Raw genomic sequence first — 22339 nt, forward strand, 5'->3', positions numbered from 1 at the left:
AGAGTCGTGGTGAACGGTTGTTTTTTGGGCTGGAGGGAGGTGTATAGTGCTGTTCCCCAGGGGTCGGTGCTGGGACCACTGCTTTTCTTGATATATATTAATGACTTGAACTTGGGAGTACAGGGCACAATTTCCAAATCTGCAGATGACACAAAACTTGGAAGTGTAGTGAACAGTGAGGAGGATAGTGATAGACTTCAAGAGGATATAGACAGGCTGGTGGCATGGGGGGACACGAGGCAGATGAAATTTAACGCTGAAAAATATGAAGTGATACATTTCGGTAGGAAGAACGAGGAGAGGCAACATAAACTTGAGGGCATAATTCTAAAACGGGTACAGGAATAGTGAGATCTGGGGGTATATGTGCACAAATCGTTGAAGGTGGCAGGGCAGGTTAAGAAAGCAGTTAAGAAAGCATAAGGGATCCTGACTTTTATAAATAGAGGCATAAAGTACAAAAGCAAGGAAGTCATGATGAACCTTTATAAAACACTGGTTTGGCCACAACTGGAGTATTGTGTCCAGTTCTGGGCACCACACTTTAGGAAGGATGTGACGGCCTTAGAGAAGGTGCAGAAGAGATTTACTAGAATGCTTCCAGGGATGAGGGACTTTAGTTATGTGGAAAGATTGGAGAAGCTGTGGTTGTTCTCCTTGGAACAGAGAAGATTGAGAGGAGATTTGATAGAGGTATTCAAAATCATGAAGGGTCGAGACAGAATAGATAGAGAGAAACTGTTCCCATTGGTGGAAGGGTCAAGAACCAGAGGACATAGATTTAAGGTGATTGGCAAAACAACCAAAGGTGATGAGGAAAAATGTTTTTACACAGCGAGTGGTTAGGATCTGGAATGCACTGCCAGAGACAGATTCAATCGTGGCTTTCAAAGGGGAACTGGATAAGTACTTGAAAGGAAAAAGTTTGCAGGGCTATGGGGATAGGGCGGGGGAGTGGGACTAGCTGGATTGCTCTTGCATAGAGCTGGCACAGACTCGATGGGCCGAATGGCCTCCTTCCGTGCTGTAACCTTTCTATGATTCTATGATTCTATGACAGACTCAATTCACTTTGAAATACAGCCTATGTGAGCCACTGGTAACATAATGGATCTTTTATTAGATTTTTTTCAGAGGGAGTGCAATTCTTGCATTAGAAAGCCAGTCAAACAGCAGAAAAAGCCTGAGTCCATTTGTAATTCAATTGTATGAAAACAGATCAATATGATTTTTTAATGTGGTCAGATTTATTATATATGCCTATCCATGCAGTTTTTGAATTCAAAATGCATTTTTGGTATGTGCCTCACAGTAAATTAAAATCGAATCCTAAAATGTGTGTAGTGCATGTGTGTGGGGGTGGTAAAAAGGTGGACGCTTTTATTTTTAAGAATGACAGTATAACTCTCACTCTTCGCATTCTTTGGGTAAAAGGTAGATTCCGATCACCTGATCTGTCTCAATAATTCTCTGATCTTATCTTCATCCTGTTCGGATATCCTGAAGCTGCTAACTCTATACCCAACCTATTTTCTAAATGGCTGTTGTGGAAATGATCAAGATTAAGCCTGAGTTACTATAGTAACACCCCCACCCCCCCTTTCCGAGCACACAGGCTATCAAAACAAGTTTAATGGATGAACTCTGGTCTGAGCACTTCACTAGCAAAAATCTACTCAACTGTAAGGTCAGAACAAATTGTTCAGACTTTCATGCTTGGTAGGTTAATGCAAATTCTAAGATTTCAACAGAACAATTTGACAACGAAAAAGTACACGTGTTTAGTTAGCATTGTGTAACTGAATGCCCCAGTCCCAATACAATGTTTCCACACGCTCATGAAGTAAGATTGAGATTGGCAGCTTACACCACCATGGGTACTTCTACTTTAAAATGATCCTCTTTTGCATTTGGCCAAACTCTGAAGCAATCAAAACTAGCCCTGGGATACCATGGCAACAAGCAAGCCAATAAATGAACCCCATTTAACAGCTACTGAGGTGGTGGTTGCTAAGACTTTTTTTTTGGATTGTGTGTAAGTACACAGGTGAGGGGGGCGAGCTCTCCTCGGTTGCAAGCTTTGCTGCTTTGATCTTTACTTCTTAGTAAGCTGGAAGCAAAATATTCCTTTATCTTGCAGCGATTGGTCGAACTAATCCTCCTGAGCACTGTCATCGGTTAATCATGTGAACAGATTAGAACGGTTCTGCTGGACAACCTCCAACTCCCATCTAGGTTTTTTTTTGGTGCGGTTCTGTTGGTGTCTCGATGTGTTGTTGCTGCTGCTCTCACGCAGTGTTCAGGAGTTTGAACTCGATGTAGCCTCCGGCGTGTGGGAGAGAGAGAGAAAAAAGAAACGTACCCATTATTCAGCAGTCTGCTTTTCCTCCAAATAAACAGCTTGAGAATGTGGAAAATTAAGCATAAAGGACTAAAAGATTCTGACTCTGAGGATGACAAGCCACAGGAAGTGTCGAAGGTACGAGCCCCCCCCCCCCATTAATTCGGAACAGCTATTTTTTAGTATCTGCTAGAAGGTTGCAAATGTTTTGCTACATTCGCTATCCGTGTGCTGGTTCTCCAGTGCACAGGATCCGTTATGTACAGTTAAAAGGGTACGTGCTGTGTAAGTGTGTTCCTTAACTTCTTGCAGCCTGGCAGTAGGTTTTTTTTTGTTTTGAATACAAAATAGTGTCTGAGTGGAGTAGTGCGTATGAAGCTGAGTCATTCAAGAAAAAAAAAGTTGATTAAAGCCGAATGCAGCTCATTGACAAGAGTGGATAGATCACTGGACCTCTCTCAGCCTGGAGCTCATAAGAACATAGGATCTCTTCGGTGTTCGCACTCGAGTGTTCCCAGGGGACAAGCTTCACTCGTCTGCCGGCTGAGCCTGCTGGGGGTGGGGATGGTAGAGAGCGATCCTTATGCTGTAATGCTCAAGTGCATCTCATAGCGAGCTGGCTGAGGAGCAGGAGAGTGCCAGTGGAAGCGATTGCAGGTTAACCGTTCCCACCCTCCGACTGGGATGGGGAGCGTGGGTGGCAAAAGGGGGAAGAGAATAAAATTCAAGCAGGGAGGAATTAGAGACATGTTTTCTTTTAATGAATACCGCTGTATATTAGAAGGTGCAAAGGTTTTGAAGGATCAGGACGAGGAACCTAACGGATAATCTTTCAGTTACCATATAGATTAATAATAACATTTTGTATCTTGCGTTGCTTCCAACATTTCGCCTAACTTAACTCAAGAGTAAAGTTCATCAAAACAGAATAAAGGTTTGATGCATTGGTACTATATTACATTGCCTTTTAAGGTCTGGCTTCGACCGATTTTTAGTCCTCATGCTTTGTGCTGTTGGGACTGTATTGCCTTCTCCGTGAACAGTAACATATTTGGAATGTCTGTTTCATGACTTGTTTCAGAGCAAGGACCCACTGCTCCCAGAAGAGGCTACAAGTTCTGTCTCACAGCTCGCTACAAAGGTAGGAGTCTGTTTTCACTCAGATCCCCATCTCTACTTTGATGGATTGCTATGGAATTTTCCGCATACTCGTTTTTTTTTAAATAAAAAAACTTTTCCTTTTTTATTCATTTTGTAATTGAAGCTAAATTTTACTCGAGCTAAACATCTTTACTTTCTCATTAAACTGTATTAGTCTAGTGTAAACAGTGAAGAGGATAGATCAATACATGCATTGTTGCTCATTGCGACCATGCTGTGTATGTTGTTAAAATGTGCTGTTAGGAGATGGGAACAATATAAATTAGTAATGACGGGAACAAAATTATAAATTAGTAAAGTGACAGAATAGATCAACTGTGACCAATAGATTCTTTGTGGTACTAGCGGTACTATACTGCAAATCTTTTATTATGCATTTTTCACATTTATCATTGTAATTGTGCAAGAATTGATTACTTGGTAGTTTACATTGATTGTCTAGCTTTGTTTGTCACTGTCCACATTTTTGTGACCATTCTGACTGGAACGTTTACTTACTGGCTGAAAGTCAATGGGATTACATCAAACACTGAGAAATGTCAGTTTATCTTTTCACAAGAGCGTGATGTGGAGCACTTCTTGACATTTATACACTCGTGAATTTACACACTGCTGGTTGGGAAATTGTAGTATGGTCAAGTACATATGGATTTGCTGCCTGAGGCACCAATGAGTTTTTTTTCATTTAAAAATATTTCAGTTCAATTCAGCTACCGTATCGGACATGCCTCCTCTTTAGGGAGTAAGTGAAGAATGTCGAGAATGGGGAAACAGAAAACTTTTTTCCCCCCAACTTTCATCACTCAGTCTAGATCAGGTACATTGTGCGCCAGATGCAGAGTGAAACTTCTTCTGCTTTGCTCCAGCAATGTGTCTTACATCCAACCTGAAAATAGCACTGCTATTACACCACCATGAGTTTTTTCATTTCTTAAAACGTCCATTCTTGCGGCTTCTCTGAGGAAAACTCATGGGACCTGAAAATCTGATGGGGCCTTGGGTTGGATTGGAAAGTGGAGCACGTCCCTGTTCCGCTAGGATTCCATCACATTTCTGCAGCTGAGCCAATTCCAGTTTAGGGGAGGAACTGGAGGGGGGGGGGGGCGGGGGGGGAGAGAAGGTAAATCTTTTGCTCGCTTCCCCCAACTCAATGGGGTATATCTCAGGGGAATTCCTGGGGATCCTAAGAGATGCTGAGAGTCCAGGAAAGGCTGCCCCAGTCTTGCAGCCAAAGGTAATTGATCCTGGAGAGAATTGATTACCTTCAAAGATTACTCTGCTAACTCCACTAGGAGCTGAGGATTTAAAAAATCTTTTGTTGGGCACTTCCTCTACTGGAGTGGCATGGAGTCTGATTTTTGCTGCCAATTGTTCAGGGTGGGTGCTGCTGATGCACAGAAGTTATGAAAAACTTGCGCAGGCAATGGTTAGGCCATGGTTAGAGTACTTTGTGCAGTTTTGAGACCCCATTAAAGAGCGTACAGTGTAGAGTCACCAGGATGAGAAACTATAGTTATTACTTCCACTGAAGCAGAGAAGGCTAAGAGGAGAATTAATAGAGGTTTTTAAGATTATGAAAGGTTTTGGTTGTGAATAGAGATTATGGGAGTGAAATTGGTCTTTGGCGGTGGCACAAAACAGGCAATAGCAAATCAGTGTAAAACGGACTGCTGATTCGCTAGCGCCCATTTCGCACTTTCGCCAATGACCAGTTTCACCCCCTGTTTAAACCCCCTAATCAATTTAAAATATACATTAAAACACCGAGGAGAAAATTTAGGAAAAAATTCTTTACACAGCAGCATTGAATGCTTTGCCACAGGCAGTATTTGAGGCAGAGAGCATTGAATCTTTTGGGGAAAACTGAATACATATTTGAAGCAGAGGAAAGGCTATAGGGAGAGAGTCGGGCAGTTGGATTAGTTTTGGATTGCGTTAGCAAACAGCCAGCAGAGACATGATGGGGCCAAATGACTCCCTTCTGTGCTGTAAACTTTTATGGGTTTATGATTTCATTAAAAATTGCACGCAGAGGAAATCTTTGCCCCATGTGTTTTTGAAGTTTGTGCCTTTTTTAAAAAATAAGTTGTGTTGCTGTCATACATGTATTAAAACACTGCTAGCATTTAGTTACACTCTGAGAGTGTTTTCACAATCACACCTGTGCAAGACCTAACAAAAGCGACAGCACATTCAATAATTGCTGCTTTTGCCAAAATGCATGGAGAACTAGATTCTCAATTTTCAGTACGGTGAGAACAATTTTCAGATAATCATGTGTTTTTGCATTTTATGATTAGCGTGCACAGTCTCTTCAAAATAGGGACTGAAATACATTATTGTACCTTTGCTAAATTCTGTTAGCACCATGATTTGTGGTGTTAAGCTATTTAATGCAACTCATTTTTCAACCTTTGGATACTTTCTGCCTTGTTATTCACCAATTGTATTATGCAAAACTTTTCTCCCTACTTTTAATTTTTATCCTCAGTCACATCAACTAAAAGAAATTCTACCCAATCACATTCCAGGAAAAGTTTTGTGAGCTATAGCTGCTATGACCTTCCTCATCTGCTCTACGATATACCTATTAAAAATAACATTTATTACATAACAAATATGTCAAAAAAGAAATCTTGAAAGATCACATACTTATCCTTAAGCTTGTCTCCAACAACTCCCTCCACTTGCAAAACAGCTCTAGACATCTGAAGGCCCCTAATTCTGGATACACTTTCCCTTCTATACATCATGATCCCCAACCAGCCCACTGTCTCCCTGTGTTCAGCACCGAATATAACCAAACAAAATGTGTGCATGTGCAAAGGTGCACAATTTGCTGGACCCACCGCAATCAGGGCTCCAGTGCGTCCACAAAGGAACATGCTACTTGTGGCTCCCCCCCGACCCCTTGTCGCCCCATGCCTTTCGACTGGTGGCTCCCCACCTCCATGAGCCACCAATGTCTTCTGGCTCCCTTCACGGGTGACTTTGTGCCTCTACTTTCAAGCTGCTGATTGTTGGAGACTGAACTGGCAGGCTTCAGAGTTCTGCTGGAATTTGAACCATTACTGTTAGTGCCAACACTTATAAAAGCTCCTCGCTTTGACATCACGTGATGAGAATCAGAAAGATTATCATTTCTGCTCAGTCTTTCTCAAACATAGAGATAATGGATGATTGAAACCATGAAATTCATGAGAATTTTTTAAAAAATCCTTTGGCTTAGGTGACACAGTCCTGGTATGTGGACATTAGTAGTACTGTTCTGATCCATAACTCTTAATTATTTTTGAGAAGTATTTCTAAAAACTTTAAATTTTTACAACAATTTAAAAGACTTTTAAAAGCTATTGCAAGTGATCAATGCCATTACAGTATTTCATTTGATTTATTTTGTGACATTGTCGGGTAACATACAGACACACGAGAGGAAATTTTAACCCACCCCACAATATTGCAGAGCATTATGTTTCATCCCGTACGCCCACTGAAATTTTCATCAGTGTTTTCTCCAGAGCGGCCTTGGTGCCCACCTGTTTCAGGCAGGAGCCTCTTTGTAATATGCTAATTTGATGTACATAGGTCCACGGTGCAATTTTGAGGTACAGATGAGCAGAGTGTGTGCCACCTGTTGAGGAGCCTAGCTAGCAGTCCTTATAGGGACTGCTGCAGGTTGCTCAGAAAACAGGTGAGTGTCCATTTTTCCGAGACTTTCTCCTTCTGAATACTCCTTCTGGCCACACAAAAATCTTGCTGCCAGCCCATCCGTGCCCATCCTGTAATTGACTCCCTGCCGCCCCCTCCTAACCACCCGCCCCCCCCCCGCCACCCATTACTTCTGGCTTGGCTCTACGGAGAAGCTGCCAGATTTCCCACTCTTCACCCCCCCGCCCCTCCCCAAAACTGGGAAGTTGCCAGTGAGCGCTGGAACAGCACCTGCAGCTCTGCCAGTTCTAATGAAATGAGGCCCGGCTCTCAAGATGGCTTGGTCCCCCCGCCAAGGACATTGGACGTACAGCGCAATCTACTTGCTCAATGTCCGTATGAAGTAGAAATTGCCTCCACTGATTTTTGATGGGCAATTTGGCCTATGTTTTCTGGTCTATATAAATTCAAAAACTTGTGTCCATCATGACTACATGCGTCCCAATCACGTGTGATAATTGATGAACTCATGACGTTTACAAGAGTACGGGTTCCAAAGAGCCTCCGGGCCATTTCCAGTAGTATGTTGGCAGGGGAAAAAAGCATGACAATAATCAAGTACAATGGCTAGTCTTCAGAAGCACACCTCCAAAAACATGCGAGAAGTGTGTGTGTGTGTGTGCGTGCGTGCGATATATCATTTGTTTCTGCTTTTCCCAGCCCAAATATCTGACTTATGTTATGTAGTGACTGGTTTCTTAGGTAAAATGTGGTTGGCGATTCACATCTGGCTGCTTATACCATGCTAATGGGAATTTTCAATCTCACAACTCAAACCTGCATCAAGGTCAGCAAATGAGCATTTTTACTTCTAGAGGCAATCAGAGCAAATTATTCCCCACTGTGTACACTCTGTGCTTTGGAATGCATTCCCTGCAAACTGACAACAAACATGACATTACATTTCTTACATTACAGCAGTGACTACACATCAAAACTACTTCTCTGGTTGTAAAGCGCTTTGTGGCGTCCTGAGGTTGTGAAAGGCGCTATATAAATGCAAGTCTTTCTTTCTTTCTGTCTTTCTTTCTTTTTGAAGGGAATCTGTTAGCTCACATGTATGCATAGGGGTAGTTTTATAAAATTGTGCACCTGGCCTGAACCATCGCTTGAATATCGGAATTTTGGCGCACGTTCCCCATGATTTTTTTTTGTCCATTTTAGTCGATGGAAACCGTGGGGAGCACACATAATTTTATATATCTGCATCCAATACATATTTACAATTCGTGAAGCCTTTCTTGCCATGCATGCTACCTGTTGTCACAATTTTTACAAACACTTTTGTGATGTTGGTAATGCATAGAGGTAGCATTTAAAGTGTAATGATAATGCCAGCTTCTGTTACCATTAATAGGTAATACTAACACCTGTTTTTAAGTCCTCCCATCAATTGTAATGATGTGGTGCAAGTCGCACAGATCTACCCACCATTTTTTCCTGTTACAAGAAACATGGCTAACAGGCATAGCATTTCTTCTGAATAACTTTGAGCAAGGTGTGTGTGTGGAACTGAAAAGATCATAAGGATGAGTGCTATTTTTCTGTGTGCTCTTGTTTAGTTCACACTGTTGCATATGGTTGTTTATATATGCACTTGAGAAAAATTGCAATCAGGCCAGAAAGCCCCACTCCACTGAATATGATGGTTCTTCTGCTCTTGTGTTTATTATGTAATCGTTAAGCGTAAGTAACATTTGTTAGCTGCAGAGGAACTCAGAGTTAATTTAATATTAATTACACAAACTCTGCTCTTAATTCTCTCAAGAGGTATGATTGTTTGTTTTGGTTCAGTTGCTTAAAAGTTATAGAGGGGCTAAATTGGGCTGCTTGGCGCCCGTTGTGTAGGCGCTACGCGGACACCTAAGCCCCGAAAAGGGCGTCCAAACACTTCCAACGTGACGTGCGCAGGAAGCCACCTTGGTAAAGGTGGGTGCACCTAACGAATGCCGGCAGCACGTAGAGTATGGAGATTATGATGTAAAAACGTTGATTTAAAGGGACCGCTGCTATTTGGAATTCCATGCTCCAGCCAATGCATTGTCTTAACCTCGCACAGCTGAACAGATCTTAAACAGCATGAGCAGCACCCCCACCAGTGCTATTTAAAGGGATCATGCAGCAGTTACAGGTTAGTTGCTGGATTATCACTTTTGCCTGCTGATGCATTTGTAACTGTTTTTTGAGGTCTCCTAGACTTGAATACTAGGACTAGGGGACATAGCCTAAAAATTAGAGCCAGGACTTTCAGGAGTGAAGTCAGGAAACACTTCTACACGTGTAGTGTGGTAGAAGTTTGAAACTGCCTTCCGCAAATGGCAGTTGATGGCAGCTCAGTTGTTAATTTTATATCTGAGATTGATAGATTGTCATTAAGGCATATGGGGCTAAGGCGAGTATCTGGAGTTAGATCACAGATCAGCCATGATCTCATTGAATGGCAGGCTTGAGGGGCTAAATGGCTTACTCCTGTTTCTATCTGTCTATGTTCCTATAATAAAGTTTCAATACTCTACAGGGAGTGGGCTGGCTAGCTGACAGGCAACAGCAAGGGCACTGGTGGAGTGGCAGGGATGGGACAGGAATGCTGTCATCCTGAGAGAGGACAGCAGGTTCGTGTTCCACAGAGCCATTGCCACTTGCTGCCTTTTGTAATGCACCACCTTCTTCTGCAAGAAGGCAGGAAGTGTGTTGGTGAGTGTCCTACAAGATGTTTGGGTGATGCGGCTGTCATGGTTGAATAGCTGCCAGTGTGTGTGACCTGTGAGTTATGGGTGTGCAGCTTGCAACAGTGGTAATGTGTGAGGGTGAGATGAAGTATCTGATTGGAAGTGTTGAGTGCTGATGGAAAGAGTTTGTTGGTATGTGGGTGATGGGGCAATGTAGTACATGGAGCAGTGGATGCGGCGAGTGGTGCAGTTGGTAGGAGACGCCATTTGACAGTTGAACTCTCACCTTGACCACTCGTGTCAAAGCATTGAACTTCTCCCTGCACTACATTCATGTTCATGGTGTTATGTTCCTGGCATTGACCTCATCTCCTACTGCCTCCCACTGCCTCGGGAGCATATATCTGGAGGACCTCTTGCCCCCCTGTGGATATAGGATGCCCCTCTTGCACCAAGACCTCCAGTGCATCAGCGGAGAACCTTGGTGTACGCTCTGTCGCAGGCCTAGTACAAACTCAGATCGGCACATTGGTGAGGTCTGACATGCAGATTGGAGGATGTGGGATGTAGTTTTGAGCAAAACATAAGGACGAGACCTGTATCTATGTTTTACTTGTGCATATATTATATTTTGAAAATATAAGAGTCCCGCAAACTTTGAGCAGCCAAGTTGTTGCTCATTAAAAATTCCAGAGTTCCCATCATCATCATGCTTCACTTTATTGCAGCACAGATTCACGTCACAATTGACTTCCACCACTTCCTGCAGCCACAGTGCACCTTCCCTTTTTAAGGTGTAGGTGCCTTTAAGTGGTGCTAGCCACTTGCGATATCTGGGCCTCTTGCTGGTGCGTGCAGCCAATCAACAGCGCAGGTAGTGCTGGTTGCACGCAGCAATCAGTGAAATCTCCAGGCAGCACGCATGTTACGTGCAGCCTGCATCGTAACAACCGTGCTTCGGTTTATCGCACACCACGATCCCAGCGCCCGTTTTCGGAGATGAACCAATTTAATCCCCATTGTTTTATTAACACTTTCAAATTTTAACCCACGGTAATGAAAATAATTACTTGATGGTTAATCTTATCAAAAGCAGTTCACTTCATTCCACGGACTTTAACACATATATTTAATAGTTAAATGTTCTCTACATTCAAAATCAAGTTCTAAGATCATTATCATAGCTTTTTACATATGCTTTTATGCAGTAGTTCACATACTTTTGATCAGATTCATAATAATAAGTCCCCACCATTAAGTATTCTCTCTCTTTCCCCCCTGCCCCCAGTCCTGAAAACACAGGTTTGTGCTGTGGCACAGTTTGACAGCATACCCTCCAGTACATCACTGGAGTGACCATTCTTCATGAGTGAACCTAGGCGGTGACCATTTGTAGGCCTGATCCTATCCTCATGCAGTGTCCCCATGAATGCATTTTCCAGCAAGTGCCACAGTAATGTGAGCCCTGATTGTACCTCGGGGTGTGGTTGGGCAGGGTACGCCCGTGGAGAGTTGAGCCTGAGGCCCGAGCCATTTTGACTATCATTTGACTATCTCTGAACTGTCTCCCGCTGTAATCTAGTGGGAATGACTTCAGGGCAGGTGGGCAGGATCGGGAATCATGCTGGGAGCATAGCAAATTTCTGTATTTAATTTGCGCTGCATGTAAGAATGCAGGATTGCTGAGCACAACAGGCTTACCCAAAATTACGTGGCTTAATATTTCAAGTGGTTTATTTTTCATAAAACTAATTCTTTCTAATGTATTTGGCTGATGGGATGCAGTTTAAGGCAAAAAACTGAAATGCAATAAGGAATTGTCTTCATTATTTGAAGTAAAACCTCTCTCTGAGGTGGGCTATTATGGCTGCCGTTGCTGGCTCATCTCGCATTAAGATGCACCTCCTACTGGCTGACCATGGAACAGCAAGGGCACTGGCAGAGTGGCAGGGGTGGGAGCAGGAATGCTGTCATCCTGAGAGAGGTCAGCAGGTTCGTCTTCCATGGTGCCACTGCCACTCTCCCGGGGCGGCGCCTCAGTAATCCTGGTGATCAGCTGGAGAACAAAGTGCTGGAGTTCAGTGACGCCCTGGAAGCCCCGTTCCACAGTGGAACCCAGAGCCACGATAGCAAAAGTCTGAGCTTCTAAAGCAGCAGTCTTGCCTTTGATGGCAGATGTTTGTGCTGCAACAGAAGCTGTGACCTCGGTCACCAGACGTTGCATCATGGTGGGTTCCACAGGTGTGCTGATGGAGGTGACCACCCGTTCCACGCAGGAAAGGATGGGCTCCAAGCTCTGCGCAAAACCCTGTGCCAAGTTGGAGCTGGACTCCTCCATGCCCCTTGACATTTTGTGCAGGTTTTCTAGCAGGCTTTCCGGTGCATTTGGTTGTGTACGTCCACCAGCCGCCTTCTGTAGCCTGGTCCATCAAATTTATCATTTGACTCCTCTGCAGCAGAACTAATGTGCGACCTCGCCCTCTGACGAGCTGGCACCTACAGTATCCGTTCTTCCCGCCCTGGCTCCTGCGCACTTGTGCCCGATGTCTCACCACATGCGGATCCCTCTTCTGTGTTAGACTCTAAACTACGCGCGGTGTCAGTCTCTGAGCTGGTGTCTGCGACTGTAAGATCGAGTGACGGTGTGTCTTCATCATCACTGTCGTCTGCCTCTGCCTCCTGTGACTTGCAGGTTCCAGTTCTTGGGTATCTGAAATGACAAAGGGACAAAGGGACACATGTTAAGTTGTGGTGAGGGGAGAGGAGAAAGTAAGATGTGCGTGCTTACACCATCTGGAGCATGTGAGTCAGACGAGATTGTGGGATGAGGGAGATGTGGGAAGCGAGAAGGAGGATTAGTTATGCAGAGACCCTCATCATCGATACCTCCAGCACCGCCAATGGCCACGGCCTCAGCGACAGCCCATCCAATGATGGAGAGCACTGTCTCCTCCATGGGGGTGAGGACGTGTTGGCGTGTCTGTCCTCCCCCAGGTCTTTCCTACTGCCCAGTGTTGTGCACTACTTTCTCCTGCAAGAAAGAGGGAAATGTGTCAGTGAGTATCCTGCAAGATATTTGGGTGATGTGGCTGTCATGGTTGAATAGCTGCCAGTGTGTGTGACCTGTGAGTTGTGGGTGTGCGGCTTGCCAGAGTGGTAATGTGTGAGGGTGAGATGCAGCATGTGATTTGAAGAGTTGAGTACTGATTGAAAGAGTTTGTTGGTATGTGGGTGATGGGGGGTGTGGTGCGTGGAGCAGTGGATGTGGCTAGTGGTGCAGTTGGTAGGTGATGCCACTTGAAACTTGAACTCACTCACCTTGACCACTCGTGTCAAATCATTGAACTTCTTCCTGCGTGATATGGTGCTCTTGGCATTTACCTCACGCGCAACAGCCTCCCACTGTCTCTTCAGCATATGTCTGGAGGGCCTCCTGCCGCCCCCTATGGATATAGGATGGCCCTCCGTCCATCCACCTCTTCCACCAAGGCCTCTAGTGCACTGTCTGAGAACCTTGGTGCCGCTCTCTCCCAGGCCCCGCCGTTCTTCAGTATATTCCACCGTGGATTCACTTCCCAAAGCACTTCCTGCAGCCACAGTGCACCTCCCCTTTAAGAGGTGCAGGCTACATTTAAGTAGCGTTAGCCAATCCTGATATCGGGGCCCCCTGCTGGTGCATGCAGCCAATCAACAGCACAGGTAGCGCTGGCTGCATGCAGCAATCATTGAAATCATCAGGCACGAATGTTACGTGCTGCCTGCATCACAGCCAATGGGTGTGGGTTAATCGCACACTGGGATACCAGGGCCCATTTTCGGGTGTTGACCAATTTAACCCCCAGTGTGTTTTAATTTTATATAACAAATTTATTTTTAAATGGCATAATGCATCCTCATTCCTCAGAAGAGTACCTTACTTAAAATCAATCATGCATCGACTGTTAAACCACTTCTCTCCGGATGTGGCAGGGTGTCTATTGCTGCTATCTCTGTACTAGCTGCTGCCTGTGGAAGTAATTCAGGTTGTGGGTGGGGTGAAAGGGAGGGATGACTGAGGGAAGGAAGCCTGTCAACATGAAAGAAATGGTAGAAGTGAGATTTGTGATCAAAAGGAGTGAGAAAGATTGCAAGTCCATTTAAACAAGTGAAGATGTGTTTGTTTTAACATAAATTGAAATGGCTTTCACTTTTAGAACAAAATGTGTCGATCGCCTCTGGTGTTTAAAACTGACAGTCAAGACCAAGTGTAATCTTCAGGTGAAACTGGTTTAGAGGGCGGAAGATGACTAGGTCAGCATGCATAGATGTAATTACGTCCTCCATTTTAAAGTCATACATTCTGTGTATCACGGGGAGGGGAACGGAATGGAAGGGAAAAGGGAAGTTGCAGGGCTGAGAACCTGGAAACAGTAAACAATTTGGTGGGGTAAGAATTCGCCCACCAGGCAAGAGTGGCTGTGGGAACTGGCTATCTTGAACTGCTGACAGCTGAGCCAAAGTGAAACCACTGGCTTGCGACCACCAACAGCAGGGTGCAGAGGCTGCTGGTAATGGGATGGGACGGGTGGTTGTGAGGCAATGGTAGAGGAGATCGACAGTGAAGCTTTTCTGTGAGTCGAAGTTTGAAGGTAGGATGGTGGGGGAGTACAGCCTCACAGTAGTGGTGGGGGGGGGGGGGGGGGTAGGCGGTTGGATCCGCCATTAAGTATATCTGTGAGCAGCCTGAAGATGAAAATGAGACGTGGAGCCCTTGCTCCAAATCCAAATCCATACACAATATCCTCCATTAAAATTTTCTTCCCGATGCAATGTTGGCTGCTGACATTGCCCACCAAAATACTGGCCACAGTATGCATATTGTGTTTACACACTCTTTTAACCACCAGCCTTCAATTTCCCTCCCTTGCCACTTATGCCCCTCCTCTCCAAATGAACGGTGGTATGAAAGAGGTATTCAGGGTCGCTAGGCAGCTGTCGTCAGGCTGAAGTGGAGATAAAAGTTGTTGGGATTTGATGTGACTAGGGTCCATGTGCTTTCTGGTTTTTTTGGCAAATTTGAGCCTTCAGCATAGGATACAATGGTGTTTCACTTAGGAATCCCACTTTACATGTGGGTTATGAGGGGGACAAAAAGGAGATTGAGGAGAGGAATGCAGGGATGAGAGGCTTATGGGCATCATAGGTGTCTGGTACCACTCGCACTCGCATCTACCAGTAGGGCATTCTTATTTTGATATCAGTAATAACCAATGCGTAAGAAGACTGCTTCACTTGAGTGGCTATGCACGAGTTGTACCACATGCTTATGATGAACCTGGAGCCCATCGTCACCAGAGACACCACATTGCCAGTGAAAGTTACTGCAGGCCTCAGCTTGTATGGCCACAGGGTTATTTCAAAGTGCTAACAGAGGACACTTGTAATATCAGTCAGCTGTTTCCTGCAGCATTAAAGAAGTCATGGAGGGCACACACATTCCACTTTCCTAAGACAGTAGCATCATCATGGATGCACACACTTGGCAAAGCCACTAGTACTGGGCCTTGGCTCAGTTTGGCCTGTAACCAACAGGAAAACTGCCTGAACGGTACCAATCAGCTCACTGAAGCTAAGAGAGATATGTGTCTGTATGCAAGCCCTAGTTTCTCAGGAGCCCAGAAGAGACTGCCCTCTCCACTCTACCACCCAATGTGTCTGTTGCTGAGTCCTCTTTTGGGAAGCCTGTGCTGCAGCTCATTCTGGAGTTGGCTGCTGAACCATAATGTGGGTAAAGGGGAGGGGAGTGGTTAACAAGCATGAGGTAACTGCACAGAGTGATGCACTGAGCACGATTGGGTTGGAAGAGGTGAAGGTGGAAGAAAAGGTGGCAACAGTGCCAGGCTTCCCTCTTTCCATCATCACCCCCCTCCCCACCAAGAGGTGAGCTGTCAATAGAAGGTGCAAATAAATCTGGGATCCTGCCCTCATTGTTAAATGTAACATGAGCCAAATTAGCAGTGGGGTCAGAGTGGGGGCACACTGGGCAGAAGTTCAGTTCCAATGCACTTCTGGCGCTAACCCTGCCACAGAGGAAAAGCCAGCCCTGCATGAGTTGATTCTATTCCTCCTGTAGACAACACTGCCAATGACCATGAATGATGTACATGCATGTCCTCCATCCATTAGCATAAAATGGAAGTAACAGTTTCTCTCCCCAGTGCCCAAAGGGGGAAACTGCAGTCAATATATTGAACATAGATGTACACTGTTTGAGCCTGACTGATTCTGTATTCTTGCTTGTGACCATGATGTGGTGGAAAATGTAGTGCCAAGTTCCAGCTTTTTAAACATTCATTTTCAAAATGAATGTCCCTTTCCCATTATTGGACAAGGTTGGAAGAGCTAAGTAACTGAGTAAATGATCAAATGTAAATAACGACTGGGCTAAAAGCTCCGGAAACAAACGAATGTCAAATGGTAGGATGCTGGGAGTCACGCCAAAGAGTTTGATAGATACAAGCATGATGTGCCAGGAATACAGTCCATTAGAGATGTGCATGATTCTGTCCAGGTAGCAAAGATGAAAAATGTCTTTTGAAATATATCTGAGAAACTGTAACACTTTGTTACACTTGGTTTATAAGCTGAAAATGTTGCAATCATGACCCTTCAGTAAATGTACATTGAAAGGAAGAAATCATTGTGCACCCACAATCCAAACGATCATTACTAAATGTTTAATTATCACTGGAGTGACAAAGCAGTCTGGTATGTTGGGAAACTTTCATTGAAAGTTCAAGTTTTAATCCCAGTTTTAATGAGTTGTTTGTCAATTCCAAGACTGGATAATAATTATGAGAATTGGCCAAATAATATACTTATTTCTGCTTGGCTTCCTACTAAGTGCCTTATTTTAACCATAAAGTTAACTTTTGTCACGTAATGCATTCCTTTAGCTAAGAAAGTGACTTATGAAGCAGGAGATGGAATAAAAAGGAAAAAAGCAACAAGAAAAGAATGAGGGGAAAAAAAACCTCATGAAAACTTGAGGCTGCAGGTGCTTTGAACCACTAAGTCCTTCAAGCTAGAGAAAATAAATTCACTAGTGCAATACTTTATAATATCCAAACTGATGTATAAATAAAAGTAGATCACATTGTAAATAATGTTATGGTATGTTTATTATAGATGTGGAAAAAGCTAACTGTTAGCCAGTTTACTGTAGGAACATTTCAGTTATAACTCTAAATTGAATGATTCATACATGCTGTATTTTTTAAGTGGTACACATGATACTGGTGATTGTGTTTAAATACTAGGTGGTCCCTATTTTTGACTATGTAAAGCTTGGGGTAGCAGCCTGAGGTGTTCAGCATAATCTAGAAATGGGGAGAAATAGTTAGAGTTTTGAGACAATAGTTGTGGTGGTTCTGAACTTGTGAAGTTCCATTTAAATTTTAAAAAATTAAAGCTCTGCAATGTATACCTGTCTCACCCCTTGCTGACCTTTTCATCTGAATATAACAAAATTAGAAATTTCTGTCTTTAGTTTGAGTGTAGTTTCACAAGGTTAGGGATTAAAATGGAGGTTGTTCTCTTTGCTAGATACAAAATGGAAGGACTTAACATTTTGCTTGATCACTTCAAGTGAAAATAGCTTTCTGTTAAAAGAAGTTCCATGGACTAAGCACTGTTCTGTTTTGCCCATGTCTTTCTGCTTCTGTGTAGTTTATTTGTAAATTAATCCAGAGGTGCAGTTGTCATTTTACTCGTTTTCCAGTTAGCAAATTAATATGATTGGGAATTAGAATTGGGCTGCAAAAACCCCATCATCGCTGAGAATAAAGGCACGGGTTTCAGTTCACAGGAAACTCAAGTCTGTTTATGGAAGCTGTTGTCAACCATTTGCACAAGTAAAAGTATGAGGGAGGGGAAATCTGTACTGCATTAGTAAGTTCATAATAATTTTCATTTTGTACTATAATATTATTATTACTCATGAATAATGAAGACGCATACGTAGTCTTTTATAGTCAAGTAGTTAAGTCAAGTGTTCAGATTACATTTTTAACACCTGTTGAATCAAAACAAAATCTTTGGGTAGTTCACTTTTAAAAATATTTTTGGTCATGACTGACCCTCAGGAGCAGCACTGGGTGCATCTTGGAGGGGTTAATCATTTGTTTTCTTTCTCAAATTATATTGGTCCATTGCCCAGAGTGTCCCACTGAATCTGGTCCCTGAGCAGCATAGATGGTTCACAGTTGTGTTTCATAAGGGGTGGATCTGTGTAACCACAAGCAAGGTTGAAAAAAGTCTGGGTTTTTCCAGCTGTCTTCTGGTCAAGTCTTGTTAATAATTACCGTTAGCATCTTACTTTTATCACATTAAAGGGTAGATCTACATAATTGCTGATTCTTTAAAAATTGGACCACCTGCTAAATGATCACTGGACAAACTGCCTCAAAAGTTTATTTTCTCTTTAAAATCGAAAAGTAACTAGTTTTTGAGGTGATTTTGATTAATTGACACCATACATTTACCACCATAGTGATCTCTCTGGCAGACTCATTTTTTTAATATTCGTTCATGGGATGTGGGTGTCATTGGCGAGGCCAGCATTTATTGCCCATCCCTAATTGCCCTTGAGAAGGTGGTGGTGAGCCACCTTCTTGAACCGCTGCAGTCTATGTGGTGAAGGTTCTCCCACAGTGCTGTTAGGAAGGGAGTTCCAGGATTTTGACCCAGCGACGATGAAGGAACGGCGATATATTTCCAAGTTGGGATGGTGTGTGACTTGGAGGGGAACGTGCAGGTGGTGTTGTTCCCATGTACCTGCTGCTCTTGTCCTTCTAGGTGGTAGAGGTCGCGGGTTTGGGAGGTGCTGTCGAAGAAGCCTTGGCAAGTTGCTGCAGTGCATCCTGTGGATGGTACACACTGCAGCCACAGTGCGCCGGTGGTGAAGGGAGTGAATGTTTAGGGTGGTGGATGGGGTGCCAGTCATGCGGGCTGCTTTGTCCTGGATGGTGTCGAACTTCTTGAGTGTTGTTGGAGCTGCACTCATCCAGGCAAGTGGAGAGTATTCCATCACACTCCTGACTTGTGCCTTGTAGATGGTGGAAAGGCTTTGGGGAGTCAGGAGGTGAGTCACTCGCCGCAGAATACCCAACCTCTGACCTGCTCTTGTAGCCACAGTATTTATATGGCTGGTCCAGTTAAGTTTCTGGTCAATGGTGACCCCCAGGATGTTGATGGTGGGGGATTCGGCGATGGTAATGCCGTTGAATGTCAAGCGGAGGTGGTTAGACACTCTCTTGTTAGAGATGGTCATTGCCTGGCACTTGTCTGGTGCGAATGTTACTTGCTACTTATGAGCCCAAGCCTGGACGTTGTCCAGGTCTTGCTGCATGCGGGCTCGGACTACTTCATTATCTGAGGGGTTGCGAATGGAACTGAACACTGTGCAATCATCAGCGAATATCCCCATTTCTGACCTTATGATGGAGGGAAGGCCATAACATGGACCCTAAATACCACCTCAGCTGACAATGGAGTAGTGGCCGTATTCTCAAGGGCAATGAAGACATATTTTCTGTGTGCCAGTTTAACAGTGCTCTGTGAGTTTCTCCTTTTTCATGTCATTGCAATGTTACTACACTCTTCCAATGTCCCCCAGATATGGCCCTCAAATTCCTAGTTAACTTCAGGAGTTTCCTAGTCTTTTTTGTGAATTGTCCTTGTCAATGGTATCACTGTGTTCACTTTTATTCCTAGTTTCGTCATGTCTGGCAGAATTTTTGGATAATGCTTACCTAGTGACTTCAAAACAAGTCAAGGATATCCTCACAAAACAAACATAATATAATGTGTGTACAATCTCACATCCACCCTTCTCTCTCATGCCCAACTCCACTCATTAATGGATTTTCCTTCTGCAACATTTTGGCTTAAGGTTATTCCTTGCATTTTTAGCTTTGTCAAGAGAGGGACTGGTGAGTTTTTACATATCTTGCCTCGGCCTCTCACAAAATGTTCGTTGAACTTATAACTAGGCCGGAACAACAGCCCATGCTATCAGAAAATTTCTTAAACTTTAGGAAAATCTAGATCTAATGTACTAAATGATATCTCTAGCAGAAAATATGATTGATGTGGAAAGTGTGGGAAATTGAGGACAGTGAGCTGATTTGAAAGCCTGACCTTTGGTCTCCTCCTACTGACTGACCTGCTACTCTTCAGTTTCCCAGTACAGCACAACACGTCCATTATCACTTAATTATCTCCTCTGCAGAGAAGTCAACTCTGGACCTTGCAAGAAATAAGTTTTGTGCAGCCTCTTTCTACTTAGCTCTGCTCTATCTAATTTCTTGCAACAGTTGGCAATGGTGCAAAATGTGTGGGTGCAAATACCGGTCAGTTACCCAAGGGTCCTGTGCGCCATTAGCACACTAGTTCTGCAAGACAAAAGCAAGATTGTCATTTGGTAATAAATTCAACCATAGAAATCTGTGCTAGGGAAGTTCTGCTATTTTTACAGACAATTGTACATATTACTGTGAAATGTGTATGCAATATGTCTTTTGATCTGTGTTGGTACCAGTTAAAGTGGAAAAAAATAGCTTTCTTGACAAAGTTTGGCCTCCACCACCGTCCTCCTGACAAGAAAATTCACCAACCTGCACACTTACCCCGGGGTCCAGAGACATGTACCTACCTTGCGGACCCCCTCAGATGTACATCTTCCGGATGGGGGCCGCCGTAGCTGCAGTCATGACCTCCTCGGAGGGCGAACAGCATCACCAGCCTCGCTGGCCACTTTGTCCACCTCTGACACGTGGAGCTCCACAACAGAGTGCTGTGACACATCCACCTGCACAGCAGGAGGGAGGGCAACCGCAGAGAGAGATGCGTCGCAGAGGGCACCACCCTCGCCACAGGGTCCACAGACCGAGGCTCAGCTTCCTGGACCTCTCTGAGCAGCAGTGCACACAGAGGCTCAGAGTCACTCGACATGTAGTTGTGGACATCTGCAGCTTCCTTCATGCCGAGCTGCTCCCGGTTGGCCCGAGCACCATCTTCTTACCTGTCGCTGTCAAAGTCACCACTGAACTCAACAACTTCTCCTCCGCATCCTTCCAGGGTCGCCGACGTCTCTCAGTCGTCTGCACAAAAGAGCCCTGCAAATACACCTACACCCACTCTGCAGTGACACAATGGGTGTCATCAGGAGGACCTTCATTGTGATCCTCAGGAAAGGGCATTATTGCACAAACCGGACAAGATTCACAAAGACGTGGCAGTAGTGGTGCCAATATAATATGTAATGTGAGTTGGTCAGAAATTCAATATAAGTAAAAGCCATGACTAACCCTCAAACACCCTTGTGCATCACCTTCATGCTCACAACACGTTTGCCTTACGCTTCCTACTGCACATATGTGATGCATGCCCTGTGGCTGCAGCACAGGTAGTGGCAGGTTGAGTGCGGCTGAATGTGAAAGAGATGCACGAGAGGGTGAGTATGAGATCGAGCCATGAGATTGTATGAGGATTGGGTTGAGTGGTAGTGGCGGGATGAGTACTGGTGAGGTGAGTAAGTGCAGGTAAGATGAGGATGAGCTCTGAGTGGGTATGAGGGGTGATGTGACAGAGTAGTGTTGGCAGTGCAGAAGGAGATGTGGGGTGGGGGCGGTGATGTGGCAGATGGAGTGTAGGGGAATGAGTAAGTGTACTCACTTTGGCTGACCTACTGAGGTCATTGGAGCGCCTCCTGCACTGTATGCAGGTAGGCGATAGGTTGGTGGTGGAGGTGACCTCCTCTGCCACCTCAAGCCAGGCCTTCCTGGTGGCAGACGCAGGCCGCTTCCTCCTGCCCACCAGGGGGAAGATCTCTGTTCTCCCCCTCCTCCTCACCTCATCTAATGATACCTGGAGTGAGGCATCATTAAACTGGGAGCAGCCTTCCCCCTGGGCTGCTCCATGCTGTAATTTTTGCTATTTGTTGCAGCATCTGAAAGTGGAGGACTGCCCCTTTAAATAGAGCTCCTCCAGCTGACAGACCTTGCTGTGCATGCGCAGTCCACCCGACGCGCAGATCAGCAGTGGGGAACCCGTAAGACCAGGTAAGTGGATCCAATTAGGCTGCGATTGCGTGGGGGGCAGACTGATTTTGCCGGGCGCGTTAACCACGCGCCCAATAGCCCCCCCCCCCGCCATGAACTAGAGGGCACAACTCTAAAGGGGGTACAGGAATGGAGAGATCTGGGGGTATATGTGCACAAATCATTGAACATGGCAGGGCAGGTTGAAAAAGTGGTTAAAAAAGCATACAGGATTCTGGGCTTTATAAATAGAGGTATAGAGTACAAAAGTATGGAAGTCGTGATGAAACTTTATAAAACACTGGTTCGGCCACAACTGGAGTATTGTGTCCAGTTCTGGGCACCGCACTTTAGGAAAGATATGAAGGCCTTAGACAGGG

General features: G+C 44.5%; 1 protein-coding gene across 2 annotated transcripts in view; it reads left to right on the top strand.

Annotated features, from left to right (window-relative positions):
* Positions 1 to 1843: 1843 nt before the first annotated feature.
* The window catches only part of si:ch211-225h24.2 (uncharacterized protein LOC564539 homolog), a 77366-nt gene continuing 56870 nt past the window's right edge, over positions 1844 to 22339 (top strand). Inside the window, exons 1-2 of one of the 2 annotated variants that reach the window (XM_067984190.1) lie at positions 1844 to 2479; positions 3423 to 3482. In XM_067984190.1, coding sequence (XP_067840291.1) covers positions 2408 to 2479; positions 3423 to 3482 — 132 coding nt within the window. In that variant the 5' untranslated portion in view covers positions 1844 to 2407. Of the gene's footprint in view, positions 2480 to 2522; positions 2616 to 3422; positions 3483 to 22339 lie in introns of those variants that run through there. The other variant, XM_067984191.1, reaches the window with a different exon arrangement.

This window comes from Heptranchias perlo, chromosome 5 (genome assembly GCF_035084215.1).
Source record: "Heptranchias perlo isolate sHepPer1 chromosome 5, sHepPer1.hap1, whole genome shotgun sequence".
Taxonomy (NCBI): domain Eukaryota; kingdom Metazoa; phylum Chordata; class Chondrichthyes; order Hexanchiformes; family Hexanchidae; genus Heptranchias; species Heptranchias perlo.